The following is a 19,704-nucleotide window of genomic DNA, read 5'->3' as shown; positions in this document are numbered from 1 at the left end:
AAATTTAAAGCTGCACTTAAATTAATTTAAAGCTGAAGAAACACATAAATAGACAAAATAAAACAAATCACATAACTTCGCTACTCGCGTTCCCCTCGTTCTATTTCAATTATCTATGGTCTTTTTTTTATAATACAGAAAAGGCGTACGTAGACTTTATAATTTAAAGCATCCAACAAAAATATTCCATAAATCCATCACATGAAAAAGGCAATGAAGCGATTACAAAGAATTTAAAGTAATTTCCTTTTTTTCCTATCATACTAAATATGCACCTGTGGTATCGCTGCGTCTCTGCCAGCGCAGTGGTTGTATTTCAATGATTATCAAGTTTATTTACTTTACTAGTTTGACACTAACTTACTAGTTTGACGCGGTTAAACATACATTTTTATTCACAAGAGATGATTTTAGTTTTTCGTATTAACGTCAGATGGTACTTATTAAAAAATATCACAACTTGCCTCTCAATAGAATAATTGTACATCAAAATCCAATATTTTCTTTAGAAATAGTCCTCGTATTTAGCTATGTTTAATAATTTATCACGTAGGTACGAACAGCACTAACCTTGACCTATATACATTTGTTTATTAAATGACCCTACTAGATGGCGCTGTTATAAACTTTTTACGTATCACACCAGACATGTTTAATCTAATTTCAACTAAAAATATCACAAAATTGAATTAATATTTAACAAGAAAACACTTAAACGTGACTTTTATCAATAAAACTGCAGCAACTTCGCTTCAATCATAACCCTGAAGCGTTCAGTGGGACGCGTGAGCGATGTCTTAAAATAGTCCGTCTGTCACACTCCGAGTTGTATAGTTTGGCGTAAAGTTAACACATTTTAATACGAGAATGCGTGAAATAGTTCATTTGCAGACCGGACAATGTGGCAATCAAATAGGATCGAAGGTACGTAATGTGGACGATGGAAAAATAATCGTCTAATTACGTTTATTTGCATCGTATTGTTTTTTTTTCTTCGATCAGCGATTTCCTTTTGCATTCTTGGCATCAATTAAGACATCATTGTAATGTTGCACTGCTCTAGTTTGTCCGATTGTGAGATGTTGTTTTAAAATGGTGACTTAAAGTGTAGTAAGTAGTATTTGTGATACCCGGTCATGTAAATTTTTTACTTTGAAACTTGAGGTTGATTTTCCAGTTAGACCTTTTTCCTGCTCTTGCTATTGGAATGATAGGGGATTATTTCGCGATTGAAATGGGCAGGACAGCAACGAGTAATCAGCTGTGAGCCCGCAAAGTCGTTGTTGCATTTTCATGTATAGATGGCGCTTGAAACATTGTTAAGGCTCGAAGGAACAATCCTAAACTGGTTTTACCACCGCCGCACATACTCTCAACAAACTCACGACAACCTTTCATACGTGCATGAAAAAAATACACATAGTAAGCTATATTTATTTAGTAAACTATACAATCTATATATTAATACGTGAAGGAAAAACTTTGTAACCCTTTTTACGAAAATTGCGCGGATGGAGGAGTATGAAATCTCCCACACTTATAAACAATATAGAGAAGGAGTGCAGAATGTAAATATTTTTTTAAATTGTGCATAAAAAATATATTAAATCAACAAAAAAACATGTATTTGACACATCACGCATGCATACTATTTGTTTATTGACACTGTTATTGGTGGTAGGACCTCTTGTTATAGTAAATTTAGTAAATTATACATAATTATTAAGGCATACCTATATGTACAGTTAACATCTAATAAACAGTTGTATATTAACCGCGTGCGTACCGCTGAGATGTCGTTCCCACGGGTGACCTTTGTTAAAAGTCTTTCACGACATACTTGGTTGGGTTTTTTCTCTACCTATTGTCTTGTAGCCTAAGAGGCTATTCCAGCTACGCTCAGACGAGTAGGTGAGCTCACGGGCTCGACCTGAGAGAATATGCTAACACTAGCCCTAGCAAGAGCAGTGCTTCATTGAATTGATCGGATTCGCTGAACCCACTGAGTTTCTCGCCGGATCTTCTCAGTAGGTCGCGGTTCCAATCTGGTGGTAGATTCTGCGAAGCACTACTGTTGCTAGGGTTAGTGTTAGCAACGACTTCAGGTTTGAGCCCCGTGAGCTCACCAACTAGTTCGGTGAATCTAGAATAACCCCTCGAGGTTACTAGAGCAAGTAGAAAAAAAAATCGGATACCCGACCCACTGAGGAGATCCGTCGAGAAACTCAGTGGACTGTGTCTGTGGGTTAGCTAGCTCGTAGACATGGCTTGCGACAAACCAATAAATATATCTTGGCATTGTAGTTAGGAATCGCAGCCCACGACTCAGATCATTTATTCATATCTCTAAGGCGATAAATATTTAACAATAGAACCTCGTAGTGTTCCGTTAATCTAGGACAATAAAAAAAGAGTCAATTTAAAAACATTTACAACTTCTGTTTGGTTTGTTTGAGTTTTCCAATTCGTAACAATAAGTAGTTACACTAGTGGTAGGGCGTTTTGGGGTACCACCGTCCTGCCTATTTCTGCCGTGAAGCAGTAATGCGCTTCCGTTTGAAAGTTCGAGCAGGCGTTGTACTATAAAAACTGAGACTTTAGAACTCATGTTTCGAGTTGGGTGGCGGCATTTATACTGTAGATGTCAATAGGCTCCTGCAACCACTTAGCACCAGGTGGGTCGTGAGCTCATTCATTGAAGCAATAAATAATTGTAAATAGACATGCTTTAACAAAAACCGACTTCAAATAGAAAATAAAAGATGTTCTAAAACAAATTAATATGCACTAAAAACAATAGCCATCAAAATTGGTTGGCGTGTGAGTTATTGAGTTATTCATCTATTTGTCGCGCACGTACTTCATGCAAATTTAAAACTTATATAGTTTTCTCATGGATACCATTATAAGAACATACTAAACTGAAATGGGACTACACGGGAAGCGTCAGCTTTCTAATAATAAAAAAGTAATCATCTAAATCGATTTGCCCAGTCAAAAGTTATGAGGTAAGAAACATAAAAAAAACATACAGTCGAATTAAGAACCTCTTTCTTTTTTGAAGTCGGTTAAAAAATCAATAAAAAGAGCAGGTCAGAGTGTCTCAATTCCTGCGTATAGATGGCGCTGTCCCATATTTTCCTACAACCCAATGTTGAAGTTGTCGAAATAAGCTGTTAAAAAATATATTATTTCCTTCCTCAGTTCTGGGAAATAATCTCGGACGAGCACGGGATCGACACGACTGGACACTACCACGGAGAGAGCGACTTGCAGCTCGAGAGAATCGGTGTTTACTACAACGAAGCTGATGACGGTTCGTATCGATACAACAAGACTGTGTGCGTAGTGCGAGTTTTTTAACGTTCTCGATAGCGTAAACGTTAACTCAATTTTGTATGCAGTTGGAACAGCGCCCCTAGCGGCAAACGTACGCAAACGATCCCATTCCATACAAATGTGAGCTAACTTTAACGCTATCGAGAACGTTATAAAACTCGCACTACGCACACTGTATTAGAAAAGCTAATAATATGTTTTATTTATATTCTATATACAAAACATGTTTCGTATTTTCCCTCTCTTTATTTCATTCAGAGCTTCAACCAACTGGTTGCTTAGATAGCGGTGATCCGTTAAGAAAATAAGCTAATCAATTGAAATTTCCTTTTTTTTTATTGCTCAGAAGGGTGGACGAGCTCACAGCCCACTTGGTGTAAAGTGATTACTGGAGCCTATAGACATCTAGAACGTAAATGCCACCACCCATCCTGAGATACGAGTTCTAAAGTCTCAAGTATAGTTCCAACGGCTGCCCCGCCCTTCAAACCGAAACGCATTACTGCTTCAAGGCAGAAATAGGCAGGGTGGTGGTACTTACTCGAGGTCCTACCACCAGTAATTACGCAAATTATAATTTTGCGGGTTTGATTTTTATTACACGATGTTATTCCTTCACCGTGGAAGTCAATCGTGAGCATTTGTTGAATACATATTTCATTGGAAAAATTGGTACCCGCCAGCGGGTTTCGAAAACCGGTGCATCGCTCAACACGAATGCACCGGACGTCTTATCCTTTAGGCCACGACGACTTCAAAATCCTATATCCTATATATTATCTTGTATCGGTGTTTGATCAAATTTGATTTTGCAGGCAAGCGCTTCGTGCCCCGCGCCGTTCTGGTGGACCTGGAGCCTGGGACCATGGACGCCATCAAGTCCTCGACGTACGGAGCGCTGTTCCGGCCGGACAACTACGTGTTTGGACAGAGCGGGGCAGGTGAGGACAGTGACACCTTTATCAACAGGTGGCTACGGGTAGGCTGAAGGTTGCTAGTAGGATATTATTAGTCAAATCGATCCACCCTCTGAACCAACTGGGTTCTGTCAGACACAAACAATTTTTTTCCCTTCATCACGCTGACCGGTAGGTGAGCTCAGGGGTCCACCTGAGGGTATTGCTAACACTGGCCCTAGCGAGAGCAATGCTTCGCAGAATCTACCACCGGATCGGAATGACGACCCACTGAGCAGATCCGGCGAGAAACTCAGTGAGCTGTTTCGAGCTGGATTAGTTCGCACGTCCAACTCTTCGTCGTATTTGATGAGTTAGAAAACTATCAGCTTAATAGATACGTATAGTAAACTAAAAAGATGATAATCAAAACCCGCACAAGCTTCCTCTAATAGTGGATAGTGAACGAAAATGAACTGAAAGCAGGGACTGGAAAAATACATTGCAAATTACAAATACACTGGCATTGCTGAAGTCCATGGGCGACGGTAACCACTCACCATCAGGTGGGCCGTATGCTCGTCTGTCCACAAGGGCAATAAAAAAATAAAACATAAAAGTTATAAAATAAAAACATAAAAAAATACTAAAAAACGGAACTTTATAAATCACTTTACACTTATCTATGTAATACTAAGCAATGCCGGGATGTGTTCACTCTAAAACCTGACGTGTTTTACTCTGCGAAAGCTTTATTGGTTATCGTTATCGCACGTATAACAAAAGAGCAACTATATTCCAGGGAATAACTGGGCTAAAGGTCACTACACAGAAGGCGCTGAGCTGGTGGAATCCGTGCTGGACGTCGTCAGGAAGGAGGCCGAGGGCTGCGATTGCTTACAGGGTAATGTATTCAGCGTGTGGGACGCGCGCCAGCCTGCTCCTCCGTTATAATAGAGGATGAACCTCCAAGGCCTCACGCACATCGCTTTGAATACCCTTTTTTTCCTAATTATGCTGATAGCCTTTGTAGGCCATTTGAGCGTAACAAGTAGGTGAGCTCACGGGGCTCAAATCTGACAACGTTGCTTACACGAACCATAGCAAGAGCAGTTCCTCGCAGAATCTACCACCGGATCGGAATCGCGACCCATTGAGAAGATCCAGCGAGAAACTCAGTGGGCTGTGTCTGTGGGTTAATTTACTCGCCAAGCCCTTCGTCGCAAGCCACGGGTTCGACGAGAATGATGACCGGAATATACAAATGCGAGGAACTACTTTTATGTGTGTGTGCAATTTTTTGCCAACTTTAATTAGTTAACATTTCATAGGCATGGCTGCTAACTTCATAACGCAAAAGCTAACTACTTTTTTTTTTTTTTTCGCGCCGGCGGCCGAACCTCCTACGAGGTCCCCGCACCTAGGGGGCGCGCGGGGTATGTGAGACTCAACGATCTGCAGGTGTTGAGAGCAGATCGCGGGCCCAAGGATTTTAGGGCCCACCCACTAAACGACTCCCCTGCACTCTTACACCCGACGTCCGATCTCCGTCCGGGGTCAGAACCCGTTCAGAGTAGGGGGGTTCCCGCGGTCAACACTACAACCAGACACGCGGCGCCACCCCGAGGACGCCCGACCGACGGGTCGTCGAGGCGATAGTCGACGACCAACGACGTCGGTCTCCGCGGTACGGCGGCCCTACCAGGCCGCCCGGGCGGTGCCGCTGGTGTTCCGGGATACCCCGCTGGGCCAGAACCAGCCTGCCGGGTCGGAACGCGATACACCGCCGACCGGGTTGCTCTTCAACAGTATGTTCGGCGACGACAGCGACGACGAAAATGCGGACCGCATCGCAGTCCGCAGCCGCCGACGCCCCGTCCCGTCCTCCTGGTGCCAGCGCGCTAGAGTGACGGTAGCGTGCGGCGCAGCCTCAACCCCCTTAGGTCGCCCCGTGACCATCACCGGGAGGAGACTGCCTCCTCATAGGGGCTGGAGCTGGACAAACGCCCTCCTCCGAACCCCGGCTCGACGGCGGCGGCACGGCGCCGAGAGGGAAGAAGAGCTCTCCCTCTCCCGTTCCGCCGCCTCCTTCCGCGAGATGGTGGACTCGCAGAAGTCGAGCATCGCCTGCCAGGACTCGTCGCTGCCGAGCATCGTAGCCACGACGGTCGGAAGCGACAAGTCCGGTCCTATTTTTGCAACGAGGACGCGGCGCTGCTCCGCGAAAGCGGTGCAGTACCCGAGCGTGTGCTCCACCGTGTCCTCGTTGCAGCCACTGCAGTGGTGGCACTTCGGCGTCGGCTCCCTCCGGGCGACGAGGTGCAGGTAGCGACCGAAACAGCCGTGTCCCGTGAGCACCTGCGTCGCTCGGAAGGTGAGACGTCCTCGGTCGCGATTCACCCAGTCCGAGAGGACCGGGCGGATCGCCTCGACGGTCCGTCGCCCGTAGGCGGGGTCCGCCAGGCGGCGAGACCACGCCTCGAGCACGGCACGCCGAGATTGAAGCTTCCGCGCTCGAACTTCCGCTGCGCCGGGACGCGGCTCCCCCCTGGAGCGGAGATCGCATCGCCACGCGTAATCCGCAGCGAGCGCCTCCGCTTCCAGGTCCCAGGGAGGCGTCCCAGCTAGCACGCACGCCGCCTCAAACGAGACGGTGCGGTATCCACGAACCGCCCTGACCGCAATCGCGCGCTGCGGACGTCGTAACGCCGCAACGTTGTCGCGGGTCAGGGCGTGGCACCACACGGGAGCCCCGTACAGTGCCATCGACCGCACCACCCCCGTGTAGAGGCGGCGCACCATCACGTCAGGCCCCCCGACGTTCGGCAACAGCCGACTCAGCGAGCCGGCAGCCGCCATCAGTCGGGGACCTAATCTTTCAAAGTGAGCGCGGAAGCTCCAACGACCGTCCAGTACGAGACCGAGGTACCGCAACCCGGTTGCCTCGATCTCGACGCGAACGCCTCCGATCACGAGGTGGGCCCCCTGAGGCGGCGCTCTCCGGGCCCCGTGAAACAACAGGGCCTGGGATTTATCGAGCGCCACCTCCAGACCCAGCCTTCGGATCCTGCCGATGACGAAGGCCACCCCCGCGCAGGAAAGACGGGCAGACTCTCGCAAGTCCCTCCCCCGGGCCACGACCAAAGTGTCGTCCGCGCAACAAACTACGCTCAGACCCGGAAGAGGAGCACTAAGGGCGCTACGCAGGACCCAGTCGTAGCCGAAAAAGCTAACTACTAGGCTTACTTATTTCGGTTTAATTTTTTTATAAAAAAAACTGTAGCAATGTCCACAAACAATTGGAGGATAGGTATGTGGTTTGATTCCAGGCTTCCAGTTGACCCATTCCTTGGGAGGGGGGACGGGGTCCGGCCTTGGAACCCTCCTCCTCAGCAAACTCCGCGAGGAATACCCCGATAGGATTGTCAATACTTTCAGCGTTGTACCCTCGCCGAAGGTCAGTAATCAGTTAATGTCACGGCCAAATAAAAAATGTTGCATCAGCTCCCAAACTACTCTATTTTATAAACTGAGATAAGAAAATGAGCAACTTAAATGTCATCATCCAGTTTGAAACCTCAATTACAGTAGCTCCATAACTCAGGCCGATACGAAATAGTTCCGGTGAGTGCCGGTGGCGCGTGCAGCCATTGCTCGTTGACAGCTGTCACTTTTGACAGGTGTCAGATACCGTTGTGGAGCCGTACAACGCGACCCTCTCCGTGCACCAGCTGGTGGAGAACACGGACGAGACGTTCTGCATCGACAACGAGGCGCTTTACGACATCTGCTTCAGGACGTTGAGACTTGCCTCGCCCACCTACGGCGACCTCAATCACTTAGTTTCGGTGAGTCTTGTGTGTAAGGATGTCCCGAGCACTGCGACTAACTGTAGCGGGCAACGGCGGAGTCTCTTGAAGTTGTACTGGGATTGGACTCATTCACACAACATTCCTCACAAGTCGAGTATTACCGATATGCATTTCCGCCATTTGACAACAGATGGCGTTGTACTCCTCGAGCGTTCTCGATCTCACTAGATTTTTTGATATTCCTTTCTGCTATTCGGCGATAGATAACGTTACTCTTACCGACGTAACAATACTACTTCAATATTACGAACAGACCTTCGTCTCCGCGGGTTGGATGTTCACTGTAAAGCCTTCCGCTATTCGATCGAAGCTAAATACCTTAATAGATACGTTAAGAGGTAGGAACTTTATCTCTATCGAAATCCATTGGTAGAAAAGATCTTGCGAGGCTTTGTTTCCCACCGGCAAGCTCGGCCCAAACGTGCCCATCTCCATGAGATACAGCTGTGTTAGCGAAACTCTATTCGAACGTGCACGTGTCAGTGCACATGCATAGCTCAGAGAAGACTTGGTCTGGTTATAAAGCAATTTGTGACTGCGTGTTTCTAGTTGACCATGTCCGGGGTGACCACTTGTCTTCGTTTCCCGGGACAGCTGAACGCGGATCTACGGAAGCTGGCTGTTAACATGGTCCCGTTCCCGAGGCTACACTTCTTCATGCCTGGTGAGTAGTGCGGGACTAGCGGGCAGGTGAAGGTCGGGTCTGACTGTCAGCTGTATTGTTTCTCGTCAGGTTTCGCTCCACTGACGGCTCGTAACAGTCAAGTGTACCGCGCCCTGACCGTCCCAGAGCTGTCGCAGCAGCTGTTCAGTCCCGTGAACATGATGGCAGCCTGCGACCCTCGGCACGGGAGGTACCTCACAGTGGCCGCCATATTCCGCGGCAGGATGTCGATGAAGGAGGTTGACGAGCAGATGCTAGCCGTTCAGGACAAGAATTCTAGGTGGGTGACGATGGTGGTAGGTGGGTGGCGGGTGTACAGTCCCGAACGATAGTGTCATCTGTGACCGTTTGTCGAGCAGCATCGTGCGCTTGGCGTGCCGCGTACATTCCTCGTAGTTCGCGGCCTTGCTGAATGTGGGTGACTGAGTTAGCATTTAGATGTAAGGAATAGAGTCACGACTTGTCCGCGATGAACTCTGAAACCGACTATCTGTTTGTGACGTTTTTCTTTCAAAATGTGTGCCTTGTTCCAACTTGAGATATAGGATAGTTTTTATGCGTTCGAATCCCGCAGGCGGGTACCAAGTTTTCTAATGAAATACGTACTTAACAAATGTGCACGATTGACTTCCACGGTTAAGGAATAACATCGTGCAATAAAAATCAAACCCGCAAAATTATAATTAGCGTAATTACTCGTGGTAGGACCTCTTGTAAGTCTGCGCGGGTAGGTACCACCACCCTGCCTATTTCTGCCGTGAAGCAGTTATGCGCTTCGGTTTGAACGGCGGGACAGATACTGAGACCATAGAACTTATGTCTCAAGGTGTTAAAAGTGAGACCTTAGAACTCATGTCCCAAGGTGGGTGGAGGCATTTATGTTGTAGATGTCCATGGGCTCCTTAACCTTAATTAAACCTTCACCCGCCGAACACTCCTTCCAGTTACTTCGTGGAGTGGATCCCTAACAACGTGAAGGTGGCGGTGTGCGACGTGCCGCCGCGCGGCGTCAAGATGGCCGCCACCTTCGTCGGCAACACGACCGCCATCCAAGAGATATTCAAACGGATCTCGGAGCAGTTCACGCTGATGTTCAGGAGGAAGGTAGGCGAGAGTCGCCAGCACCGAACTGCGGTGTTGGCTGCTGCCCGCGGACCACTCTTACAGTGAGCGGCTGGATATTGGAGTACATAGAGGAACCCGCAACTGTAGTATTGTAACGAGAGGAAACGGTGCCTGTCCACGCTCAGGACAATTATTAAGTCGGTGTTGTAGTAGTGAATGATATAGAATCTACTTTTAGTTCGACAATAGTAGTTAGGTAAAATATTAGAAAAAAAAGGCGCCAAAGTCGTGTTTTTTTTTAAAGGGATTTTATGACCTGGTAACTGTGACCTTTAAGTCATGTCTTATTTTAATTTATATTCATATTTTTATGAAAAATGATAATAAGAAGTGAAATGAAATGAAGATGATTAATTTAAGACATTAATCAACTGGGATGAAATTAAATGATAGAAAATGAGATGATGGGATGAAATATAATCTCAGTAAAATGGTGGTCATTTACTAAGATTTTTTCAGTGGACTTTTTGGGGGATCCCGAGAAGTTACGTCCAGCGGCTTTGTTTCATTTTCCCACATTTGTGCACTTTTACAGATATTAAACAGTTAATAAACCACCATTATTACACATTTAAACCCGAAGAAACACTAAATAGACAAAATAAAACAAATCATACAACTTCACTCCTCGCGTTCCCGCCAAAAAGTCCCCCAAAGTCGTGATTGAACGAAAAATGCACAGATAATACAAACAAATTAGGATATGCGTTCCGTTTGACGTTGTGAATGAAGATCTTGAACAGTGATTATTACTGCTGCGGGTTGAAATTACCTGATGTCTCAAAGTAGGCTGCGGCATTCGCATGATGTCCATGGACCCTGATAATCACTTAAGATTATAAAACAAAATAACCTTCACGTGGCTTACAAATAACTATGGTTGATGACAGTTTGTAAAACCCTCGCATGTTTCCGAAGGCGTTCCTGCACTGGTACACCGGGGAGGGGATGGACGAGATGGAGTTCACGGAGGCCGAGAGCAACATGAACGATCTCGTCTCCGAGTACCAGCAGTACGAGGTGAGCTTGCGCTGCACTTGAGGGTCACACGGCCGTCGGTAACTCGACGTTTTAGCCAATCTATTTTCATTTTTAATTACCCAGATATTTATTTAGACAAACGACCCGACGACCCGCTTCCAGCGGCTACCGTCCCTCTGCACTGGGGCTGCTTCACGAGAACGAAACAGATGATGGACCACAATATTGAATCGCATTTTTCTTACCTATGCCGATAGCCTTATGAGGCTATATCAACGTAACCGAACGAGTAGGAGAGCTCACTGGGCTCAAACCTAGCGAAGTTGTTTACACTAGCCCTAGCAAGAGCGGTAACGATCCGATCAGCCATAATGTATTGCAGGAGGTTGGCGTCGACGACGGAGACTTCGAGGACCAGGAGGAAATACCAGAGGAGGACTATTTAGAAGAAGCCTAACCAGGACACAGTCCGGAGACCAGCCCCGGCGGCCTCCTCACGTGACGTCATCACTCCCAGACGATCGAACCATAGACAGACGCACGTTTAGCAACGCGTCACGTCCAATTAAAATGTAAATTATAATCATTAAACTATACATATTGTTTTAATTTCATTGTATCCTCAACTTTAGGTTCTGTTATCAGCCTTGTCGATTGCCGTTAAGTTTTTGAAGTGATACTTCTTGACACACGCTTGACTTGGGGAGTAAGTTGGTGAACGCGTGACGGGAGCGTTACGAAAAATGTGATTAAGGGGTAAGAGAGAGAAGTGCGAGCACACATTTTCTTTTCTTTTTCCCTCACACCCAGTTACGTTTCGTATATTTAGATAGTGCAGTTCTATTGATTGTCTTTATAACACTGTATGGGCAAGAGAGAGACAAAGGCCGTTTTCCAATTACAGCACAAGAGCGCATTATGCTCAACTAAGCATAATTATGCTGAAGCTTAGTTGAACATTATGCCGCATAATGCGCTCTTGTGCTGTAATTGGAAAACGTCCAAAATACATATACATAACGGTTAATAAAAGTCAAAATATCGTTTTTATTTATTTATTTAATTACACTTTGAATCGATTGGAAATAAATATTTATATTATTGAGTTTTGTAATGAGTAATATGTACGTTAGAGGATTTCACAGGCGGTCCCCCACAGTGGGGCAATTGGGAAATTCAGTTCAGTTAATTGTCATAAGCTACTCAGTAATTTTGGTAAAAGTTCCAATATAATATGTTATATTTGTGTGTGTTTACACTCTGTCACCCTCAGTCCCCCACTCCGGGGAACATTTCCATTGGACGCGTCAGAGGGCGCGCGAGTAGGCGTCACTGGTGACGCAGTATCTAGTGGGGGGGCAGTGGCGGGTCACACGGGGACTCCCCGATGCTAGTCCCGCTCCGCTCTGTACAGTCCATAGTTAGTTTGGCGAGCTTTGTACTGTAAGAGGGTCGCTTGCTGATACGTCCCCTGGGGGGCGGACTAGGGGGCGGCGGCGCGGTACCTGCGGGGGCGGGGTCGCGCCGGGATCTTCATGTGCACGGTCCGCACGTGCGCCTTCATCTCGGCGCTGGTGGCGAAGCCCTTGTCGCACACGGAGCAGGCGTGGCGCCGGACCCCCGTGTGCACCTGGCGACACAGGAGCGGGTCAGTGCGGCGTGGCGATGAGGGGACCACTACAAGCGCTGTACTCACGAGGTGGTGTCTGCTCATCGCCGGGTACGTCTTGAACGTGTTGGGACAGTACTTGCACTTGAAGGGCCGCTCGCCGGTGTGGATGCGCACGTGGTTCTGCGGCGGACCAACGGGCGAGTCAGTGGACGCGGCCGACACCAATATCAAGCTATTTGTATAAGTTAGTTTGGAGAAGATCAGGCGAGTAGCTCAGTGCTGGAGCACCAGTACAGCGCCGCGCTCACCTGGAGCTGCTCCGGCATGCGGAACCGCTTGGGGCACTCGGAGCACGCGTACGGCTTCTCCCCGGTGTGGATCCGCTGGTGGTACACCATGTGGTACTGGTCCTGGGGACGCAGCGAGCGTGGGGTCACTATGCGTAAACTGAACATTGGGAGGTCAAAGGGCACTTTTGGAAGCTTTTGTTTAAGATCAAAAGTCTATTTGTGGTTGCGTATCGTTTGTTAAGATTAAAATTCGCTTTTGAGGTCAAAAGTTACTTAAGGTCACAAGGTCACGGGGTCAGAGGTCACTGTACTCACCGCTATTATCTTCCCGCAGATGTGGCACATCGCGGGCGCTACCTGTAAATGTTACAATAGATTTTTTAAATATTTCAAATATACATAACAGTGCGACCCCCCAGTCCCCCGCCCCGTCCCCACCTTCATGTACCGCTTCCTGCCGGGCGGCGCGTCGGCCTCGCCCTCGCTGTGCTTCTCCAGCAGGTGGTTGTTCAGCTTGCTCTCATGGCTGAACGTCTTGTTGCACTGGAATATCAATATTTGTCGAGTCATGTCTACGTGGGACACAGCACGGCACTGTGGCTGAGGGCGGCTCACCTGCGCGCAGGAGTACTGCACCTTGTGCACGGCGAGCACGTGGTCCCGCAGCGCGCGCTCCCCGTCAAACCGCTGGGCGCAGTGCACGCAGCACGCGCCCCCCGCGCACCGCGCCGCCCCCGCGCCCCCCGCCGGCCCCCCTGCACCCCCCGCCGCGTGCCCCCGCGCCGCGCGCTCGCTCAGGAACTGCGTGCCGCACTCGGCGCAGCGCAGCGCCGCGGGCAGGTTCAGCACCTGCAGGGATCCCACTTTGAGACTTAAGGGTGAAGATTCAACTATATTGCAGTGTTCAATAACAACTAATAGCGGTTGAACTAGGCGGGTGGCGGCGCCCACCAGTCCGTCACGCACCGACACGAGCACGCCGGGCGTCTTACTCATGAGGCCACGACAACTTCACGGAGCACTAAGTGCCTGCTCTTCCACCAGCATTATTTATTAACAACGTCACCTCTTTGTGGAGTCTCTCCATGTGAGTCTTGGTGCTGATGAAGGCGTCCCCGCATATCCTGCACCAGGGCAGCTCGGAGCCGTGCTTGCTGCGTACGTGCGTGTGGTACGTCGTGCCCTTCGTGCTGCAACAGCAAGGACTGAGCCCGCGCCCCGCCGCAGGCGCCGGCGCAGGGAGCGGGGTGGAACTCCCAACGTTAAATGAAATATCTTAATAAATGTATTTATGGGACGAGGACTGTGTCTGAACAACATCGCGAGGTCACGGGGACCGAAGGTAAAGGCGAATTACTGGACGATGCTATCAGTGTTTGAGGATCATCACGCACCCCGCGTGCTCTAAGTGTACGGGGACATAGATTGCGGCTCGGAGGTCGTGAGGCCGTACCGCACCTTGAGACATGAGGTGCGACCCTTTAAACCGGCTCTGAATATCGACAAGTCACATTGAGGGTCCTGATATGAGATCTTCACGATTTTAGACCCTACTGCTTCTAAATTTGTATTAGTTATTGCAACAATGATAAGCTAGCTCTTTCCATACATCCATTTAGAGCTAAATTGTCAGCGCGGTACACCTGGCTCCAGCTGCAGACACGAGGCCGCAGTGTGAACTGCCCTGGTCAACTGACAGTGTGACCGGTGCGGTGGTACCTGCCCTTGCGGAATCACAAAACACCTTAGCACCAGTCATTGCATTTCCCTAAATCTACATCTGTTATACCTTCATGGAAGTCTTCTGTGAATATCCTTAGAACGATGTATACCTATCTGCGGGACTCGAAGGACCCCGCTGACTGCAGGAGGACATGAGGATAAGCTACTCACTTGAAGACCTTCCCGCAGTACTTGCACTCGAACTTCTGCGTGTGCATCTTGGAGTGCTGCACCGCGTGCTCGCTGCAACATCACAACCACTTCAACGTGACGAGAGCAGCACGGGGACCAAGTTCTGACCGGCACCTGAGCACAGGGCTGCGGCCCAATGCCTTGTCCCATTGCCACTCCGCCAACAAGACGAGCTCTTGTCTCCACAAGTAAGGATAACATGACACCTTCCTGCTGGTCATTCTTTTTTTTTCCTACCTATTCTAGCAACCTCGAGAGGTCATTCTAGATTTACCGAGCGAGTAGGTGAGCTCACGGGGTTCTAACCTGACGATGTTGCTAACACTAGCCCTAACATGAGCAGTGCTCCGCAGAATCTAGCACCGGATCGAAAACGCGACCCACTGAGAAGATCCGGCGAGAAACTCAGTGGGCTGTGTCTATGGATTAGTTTGCTCGCCGAGCCCTTCGTGATGACTGGTGTTTGGGGCACCTAAAAGACCGTTAGTGGATCGGGAGGATCCGAAATGACGTGTTGGTCATGCGAAGTGAGAGGTCACTCACCGCATCCTCGTGGTGATCCCGCAGGCCCGGCATATGTACTTGTACTTGTGGTGCCTCCGGTAATGCCCCGACAAGTTCGACCTTTCTTTGAACCTGAACTTGCAGTATTCGCAGACGTGCTCCAGATTCTACCGGCGAGAGAGGAGTTTCAGGTTAGTGACGCACACACAAACACTCTACAACTTTGTCTGGTCCTTCTCTTGATTCCTCTGATTTTTTATTGCTTAGATGAGTAGCGAAGCTCATAGCTCTCACAGCTGGTGGTGGTACCTACTCGTGCGGACTCACAAGACGTCCTACCACGAGTAATACTCTATTCCATATCAGTCAGAGGGCTGGTCGTGGACTCTCTGGTAGCTACCAGATAGGCACCCCCCATCGCCCAAAACAGCTGGTTTCGAGCTTTAATGTAGTACCATCCAATTCAACAAGCACGAGATAGGAGCAGAACTAGAGACAAGGTAATGAACCGTACTTACAACATCATGTTTATCTTTGACGTGCCTCTTCAGCGTATCCTCGTGTATGAACCCCTTGTAGCACTGCTCGCATTTGTTATGGGCCCTCAAGTACTTCTCGCTGTTCCTCCTGTCCGTCATCTCCTGGTATTCGTCTTCCTTCCTCATAACGACGATGTCCACGTCGTACCGCTCCGAGAACTTGGCCCTGTCCGCGGGGTCCGTATACAGATTGTTGACCCTGCTCTTCTTCGGTTTCAATTTCTCCGTTTTGATCGTGCTCAGAGGCTGCAAGTCTTCGACGTCAAACGAGAACTTTCGCTTGGACTTTTTAAGCTTCTTCTTTCGTTCCGGACTGGGAGGGGGCTCTTCGTAGATCATGTCTTCTTGTGGTGCTTCTATCGGTGGTTCCTCCTCGATTTCCGGGTAGGCAACGTTCGTTGGAGACGTTTGGTTGCATGGATTGAGACGGTGCGTCAATCGGTCTATGGTCGATATGCTGTCCACTGTTAGCTGACGAATTTAAGCAAATATGGTTTAGATTGAACATTGGATAACATTATCCGTAATAAAGTATTCCTAATGTGAATCAGGCTTGCTTAGATTATGAAGACAAAGGCAAACATGAAAGTAGTCTGTTAATTCAGATAACACAAACTCATAATCAAGTATGCGTTTTTTTTATTGTTTAGATGGGAGGACGAGCTCACGGCCCATCTGAGGTATCATCCAAGTATTTACCGGAGCCCATAGACATCTACAACGCAAATGACGCCACCCACATTGAGATATAAGGTCTCAGTATAGTTACAACGGCTGCCCCACCTTTCAAACCGAAACGCATTACTGCTTCACAGCAGAAATAGGCAGGGTAGTGGTACCTACCCGTGTGGACTCACAAGAGGTCCTGCCACCAGTAATTACCACCACCACCCACATTTTTATTAAGTTTTGTTTTGCTTATTACCCATAAATTACACAGCACAAGAATAGGTAACTTTAGTACATGTTGCAAGAATTTATATACGTCTTTATTGCCTAAAATCTATGATCTGTAAGCAGACAGTACAGACACACATGGAACTTTTATTGAATTCAAGTCAAATATTGCAGTGATAGTTTTCTAGTTGATTTGGACAATAGATTTGATTGTTAATTCCCACTTGTGTACGGCACAAACCAAAATCTGACACTTTTATGTCATTACCGCAAAATATCATCTCTTGGTATCAGAGCTCAAGATAGTTGTTCTCTACATCATTCTATGCACAGTATTCGTTCATGGTAATTAGCAAGGACTAATTATTTATAACTGTTTACTTCAAACTGATACTCACAACCGGATTAACTTCTGCCAAACTCTGTAGGAGCATCTCGGCTTCATGACATCGTCTTCTGAATGACAAGTACTTGATAAGTAGGGCTCTACACATACTGCAGAGTTGCTGCGGACGATTTGGATCTGTCAACTGGAAAAAGCAATGGTTTACATAAAAATGTATAATTAATACATTTTAAAACTGACATTCAACCACACAAGGCTAAGATTTCTGTGTTGATAGCAGGTACAAGAGTAATACAATGAATGCCAAATATCTTCAAATGCCTGATGTTAGGTTATTTTTATAATATTGTCCAGATGAGCTCACAGTCTGCTCAGTTTCAAATAATTCCCTACTGATCTGTTCTTTGAAGACATTCAGGCATTATGAGGTGTATGGGCAGCTTGCATTACTTATGCATTACATTAATTGTACTGTATTACTTTGTTTCTAGTGTATGATTTACAATAAATAAATTAAGAAAAATCATAATTATTATCATGTTATGTATAGTTTAAGATGCAAAACATAACTAACCAATATATTCAAAATTGCCATCCAAATGACATGCGACTGATCTAATCACAGCACAGTTAAAGTTTTCATAAAAAAAATTGATTGCACCACAAGAAGTATATAAGCCCCACAATTTAATGGAATCTATTTGGATCAGAGTCAGTGTAGGGAACATTCATGCTACACAGTAGGGAATATGTTAAGTGGTTTAAAGAGCCCATGGATATGATGCCCAGTATCAGAGGTCTTGTACAATTCCAAGCCAGATCGACTGAAAATATGAACATTTTGAATGACTCTGTTAGATTTAATACAAATAAGTGATCTTGGCCTTGATCTACTCTCCTATCCACTTACATTACTTCAAAACTTATATACATCAATGGTACATGAATGAATAAGTACACATTAAGATAATGAGATAAATGTTCCTGAAAAAGTTCCTCCAAATTCACGGCACGAAGCCAGCAGGCGGCGTTAATGCACGAATTTATTGTCAACTAATTATAATTAGTCGCCGAACACTCTATGCACATTCTGTTTCCAAACTTGGTTTGCAAAAAAAGCAACTTGCCTCAATTCCGGTGAGCAGTGAATAAGGCTCCGCCAGTCCGTACTGGTGCATGTTGTACAGCCTGCCCGTCCCTAAGCATCCCCTACAGCACATCAGTTCGGATTTTATCTCGTGTTTCGGCATAAAAATCGCGTTTTGAGTATCGTTCCACATAATTAAGGTTTAAAAACGTTTTTTAAATGAATCTAAGCGTGTGAATGAATTAAATGAATGTCTAATATGTCTTCATAATGGATTTTCAACACTTTGTAATTCTTCTACCGTTTTTTATACATTTACTTCATTTCCTAGTAAATCGGCAAAATTCTTCGATTAGCGTAAACACACTGACTGTCAGACTGATGTGTTCTAAAACCAAGTCTTTAAATTTTTTTAATTTTTTTAAAACCTTTGAGTCTTTCACCCGTATCTTTAGTCGTTCACACGAGCCTAACTCGACTCGACTCAACCTCCAACGCGCGTTTTGGTATGATTAGTCGTAAAAATAAACTCCACTCAAACGTCCTTGGAAAAATTTCCTAACCGGAGTGAAGTGACCGAACTGTCAAGTTAAGGTACGTCGCGACGTACCTTGAACGTTCCTCAAAACAGCGTTTAATACAAGATGACTTCTGAGAGCAGTTTTGAAGAATTTATTAACTATATTTTTGATAGCAGAGTGTATAATTATCCGTCGCGAAGGTATTTGAGAGATGCAGATAACCCGTTGGAAGTTTACGATGACGACGAATTCCGAAAACGTTACCGGCTTAACAAAGATTCGGTTGTGCATATTTTGCTGCCTTTGTTGACTAACAACATTAATGAAAACGATCGTGGACTACCTTTAACGCCCATATTACGAGTGCTAATTGCTTTGAGATTTTACGCAACAGGCAATTTTCAGGTTCGTGCATAATGTGCTTTTGTGTCTACATAATAGAATATTTATAATTTATAACTTTCATTTGGTTTCATGTGGTATGGTTATTTTTCAGATTGTTTGTGGCGACTTGCGAAAAAATTTCTCAATCCGTAGTATCAAAAACGGTAGCAAACATTTCTAAGAGATTGGCTTTGAAATCCAGGCAATTTATTAAATTCCCTGCATTAAATGAAAGGGTTGAAACTAAAAGAAAATTTTACCGAATTGCAGGGTTTCCAGGTGTAATTGGATGTATTGATTGCACACACATTCCAATAAAAAATCCATCCAGAGCAAGGGGAGAAATCTTTCGTAATAGAAAAGGCTGGTTTTCTATCAATGTCCAAATAATATGTGGACCGCAAATGGAAATATACGACATTGTTGTGCGATGGCCTGGATCTGTGCATGATTCGCGCATATTTAACAACAGCAGATGCTGTTTGAGATTTGAAGAAGGCGATTTAGTTGGCATTCTTGTCGGAGACAGTGGTTATGCACAGACTGGCTTTATGTACACTCCTGTACTCAATCCTCAAACAGACCCAGAACACAGATACAATCGAGCACATCTATTAACGAGAAACATTATAGAACGTGTAAATGGTGTATTAAAGAGACGCTTTGCTTGTTTGTGTAGAAAATTACAAAACAGTACACCAAACACATGTAATATTATAGTCTCTTGTGCTGT

The 19,704-nt window shown here is 46.4% G+C and overlaps 2 protein-coding genes across 5 annotated transcripts; one reads left to right on the top strand and one right to left on the bottom strand.

Annotated features, from left to right (window-relative positions):
- Positions 1-219: 219 nt before the first annotated feature.
- Positions 220-11,470, top strand: LOC101739769 (tubulin beta chain). 2 transcript variants are annotated; one of them, XM_021349057.3, is made up of 11 exons: positions 220-238; positions 3,205-3,316; positions 4,155-4,280; positions 5,038-5,139; positions 7,565-7,692; positions 7,916-8,083; positions 8,657-8,771; positions 8,841-9,051; positions 9,716-9,875; positions 10,815-10,916; positions 11,260-11,470. In XM_021349057.3, the coding sequence occupies exons 3-11, from the start codon at positions 4,205-4,207 to the stop codon at positions 11,332-11,334; spliced, it is 1,137 nt and encodes a 378-aa protein (XP_021204732.1). In that variant the 5' UTR covers positions 220-238; positions 3,205-3,316; positions 4,155-4,204; the 3' UTR covers positions 11,335-11,470. The 2 variants fall into 2 exon arrangements, with proteins under 2 accessions (XP_021204732.1, XP_004922155.1); XM_004922098.5 differs by lacking the exon at positions 220-238 and adding an exon at positions 591-924.
- A 446-nt stretch (positions 11,471-11,916) lies between these two features.
- Positions 11,917-18,531, bottom strand: LOC101736120 (zinc finger protein 14). Of its 3 annotated transcripts, XM_038013922.2 has the most exons (12): positions 18,107-18,525; positions 17,032-17,163; positions 15,716-16,207; positions 15,237-15,364; positions 14,673-14,744; positions 13,846-14,032; positions 13,395-13,628; positions 13,218-13,322; positions 13,095-13,136; positions 12,798-12,899; positions 12,574-12,669; positions 11,917-12,507 (listed from the first exon to the last, which is right to left on the bottom strand). In XM_038013922.2, the coding sequence occupies exons 1-12, from the start codon at positions 18,257-18,259 to the stop codon at positions 12,361-12,363; spliced, it is 1,890 nt and encodes a 629-aa protein (XP_037869850.1). In that variant the 5' UTR covers positions 18,260-18,525; the 3' UTR covers positions 11,917-12,360. The 3 variants fall into 3 exon arrangements, with proteins under 3 accessions (XP_037869850.1, XP_062526868.1, XP_062526869.1); XM_062670884.1 differs by having other exon boundaries at positions 11,917-12,669; positions 18,107-18,531; XM_062670885.1 differs by having other exon boundaries at positions 11,917-12,669; positions 13,846-13,969; positions 18,107-18,523.
- Between the last annotated feature and the right edge of the window lie 1,173 nt (positions 18,532-19,704).

Source organism: Bombyx mori, chromosome 11 (assembly GCF_030269925.1).
Source record: "Bombyx mori chromosome 11, ASM3026992v2".
In the NCBI taxonomy this organism is placed as follows: domain Eukaryota; kingdom Metazoa; phylum Arthropoda; class Insecta; order Lepidoptera; family Bombycidae; genus Bombyx; species Bombyx mori.
Note: the sequence above shows the minus strand (reverse complement) of the source record. Positions and strands in the feature narration are given on the sequence as shown.

What these genes read in the sequence shown, in the direction of transcription:
- LOC101739769 (XM_004922098.5), top strand. Translation starts at nt 868, where the DNA reads ATGCGTGAAATAGTTCATTTGCAGACCGGACAATGTGGCAATCAAATA. An exon ending in GGGCTGCGATTGCTTACAGG is followed by an intron (nt 5,140 to 7,564) that starts GTAATGTATTCA and finishes GTTTGATTCCAG; the next exon opens with GCTTCCAGTTGACCCATTCC. An exon ending in GCGTTGTACCCTCGCCGAAG is followed by an intron (nt 7,693 to 7,915) that starts GTCAGTAATCAG and finishes CACTTTTGACAG; the next exon opens with GTGTCAGATACCGTTGTGGA.
- LOC101736120 (XM_062670884.1), bottom strand. Translation starts at nt 18,259, where the DNA reads ATGTGGAACGATACTCAAAACGCGATTTTTATGCCGAAACACGAGATA. An exon ending in GGGATCACCACGAGGATGCG is followed by an intron (nt 14,745 to 15,236) that starts GTGAGTGACCTC and finishes GTGATGTTGCAG; the next exon opens with CGAGCACGCGGTGCAGCACT. An exon ending in TGGAGAGACTCCACAAAGAG is followed by an intron (nt 13,629 to 13,845) that starts GTGACGTTGTTA and finishes GGATCCCTGCAG; the next exon opens with GTGCTGAACCTGCCCGCGGC.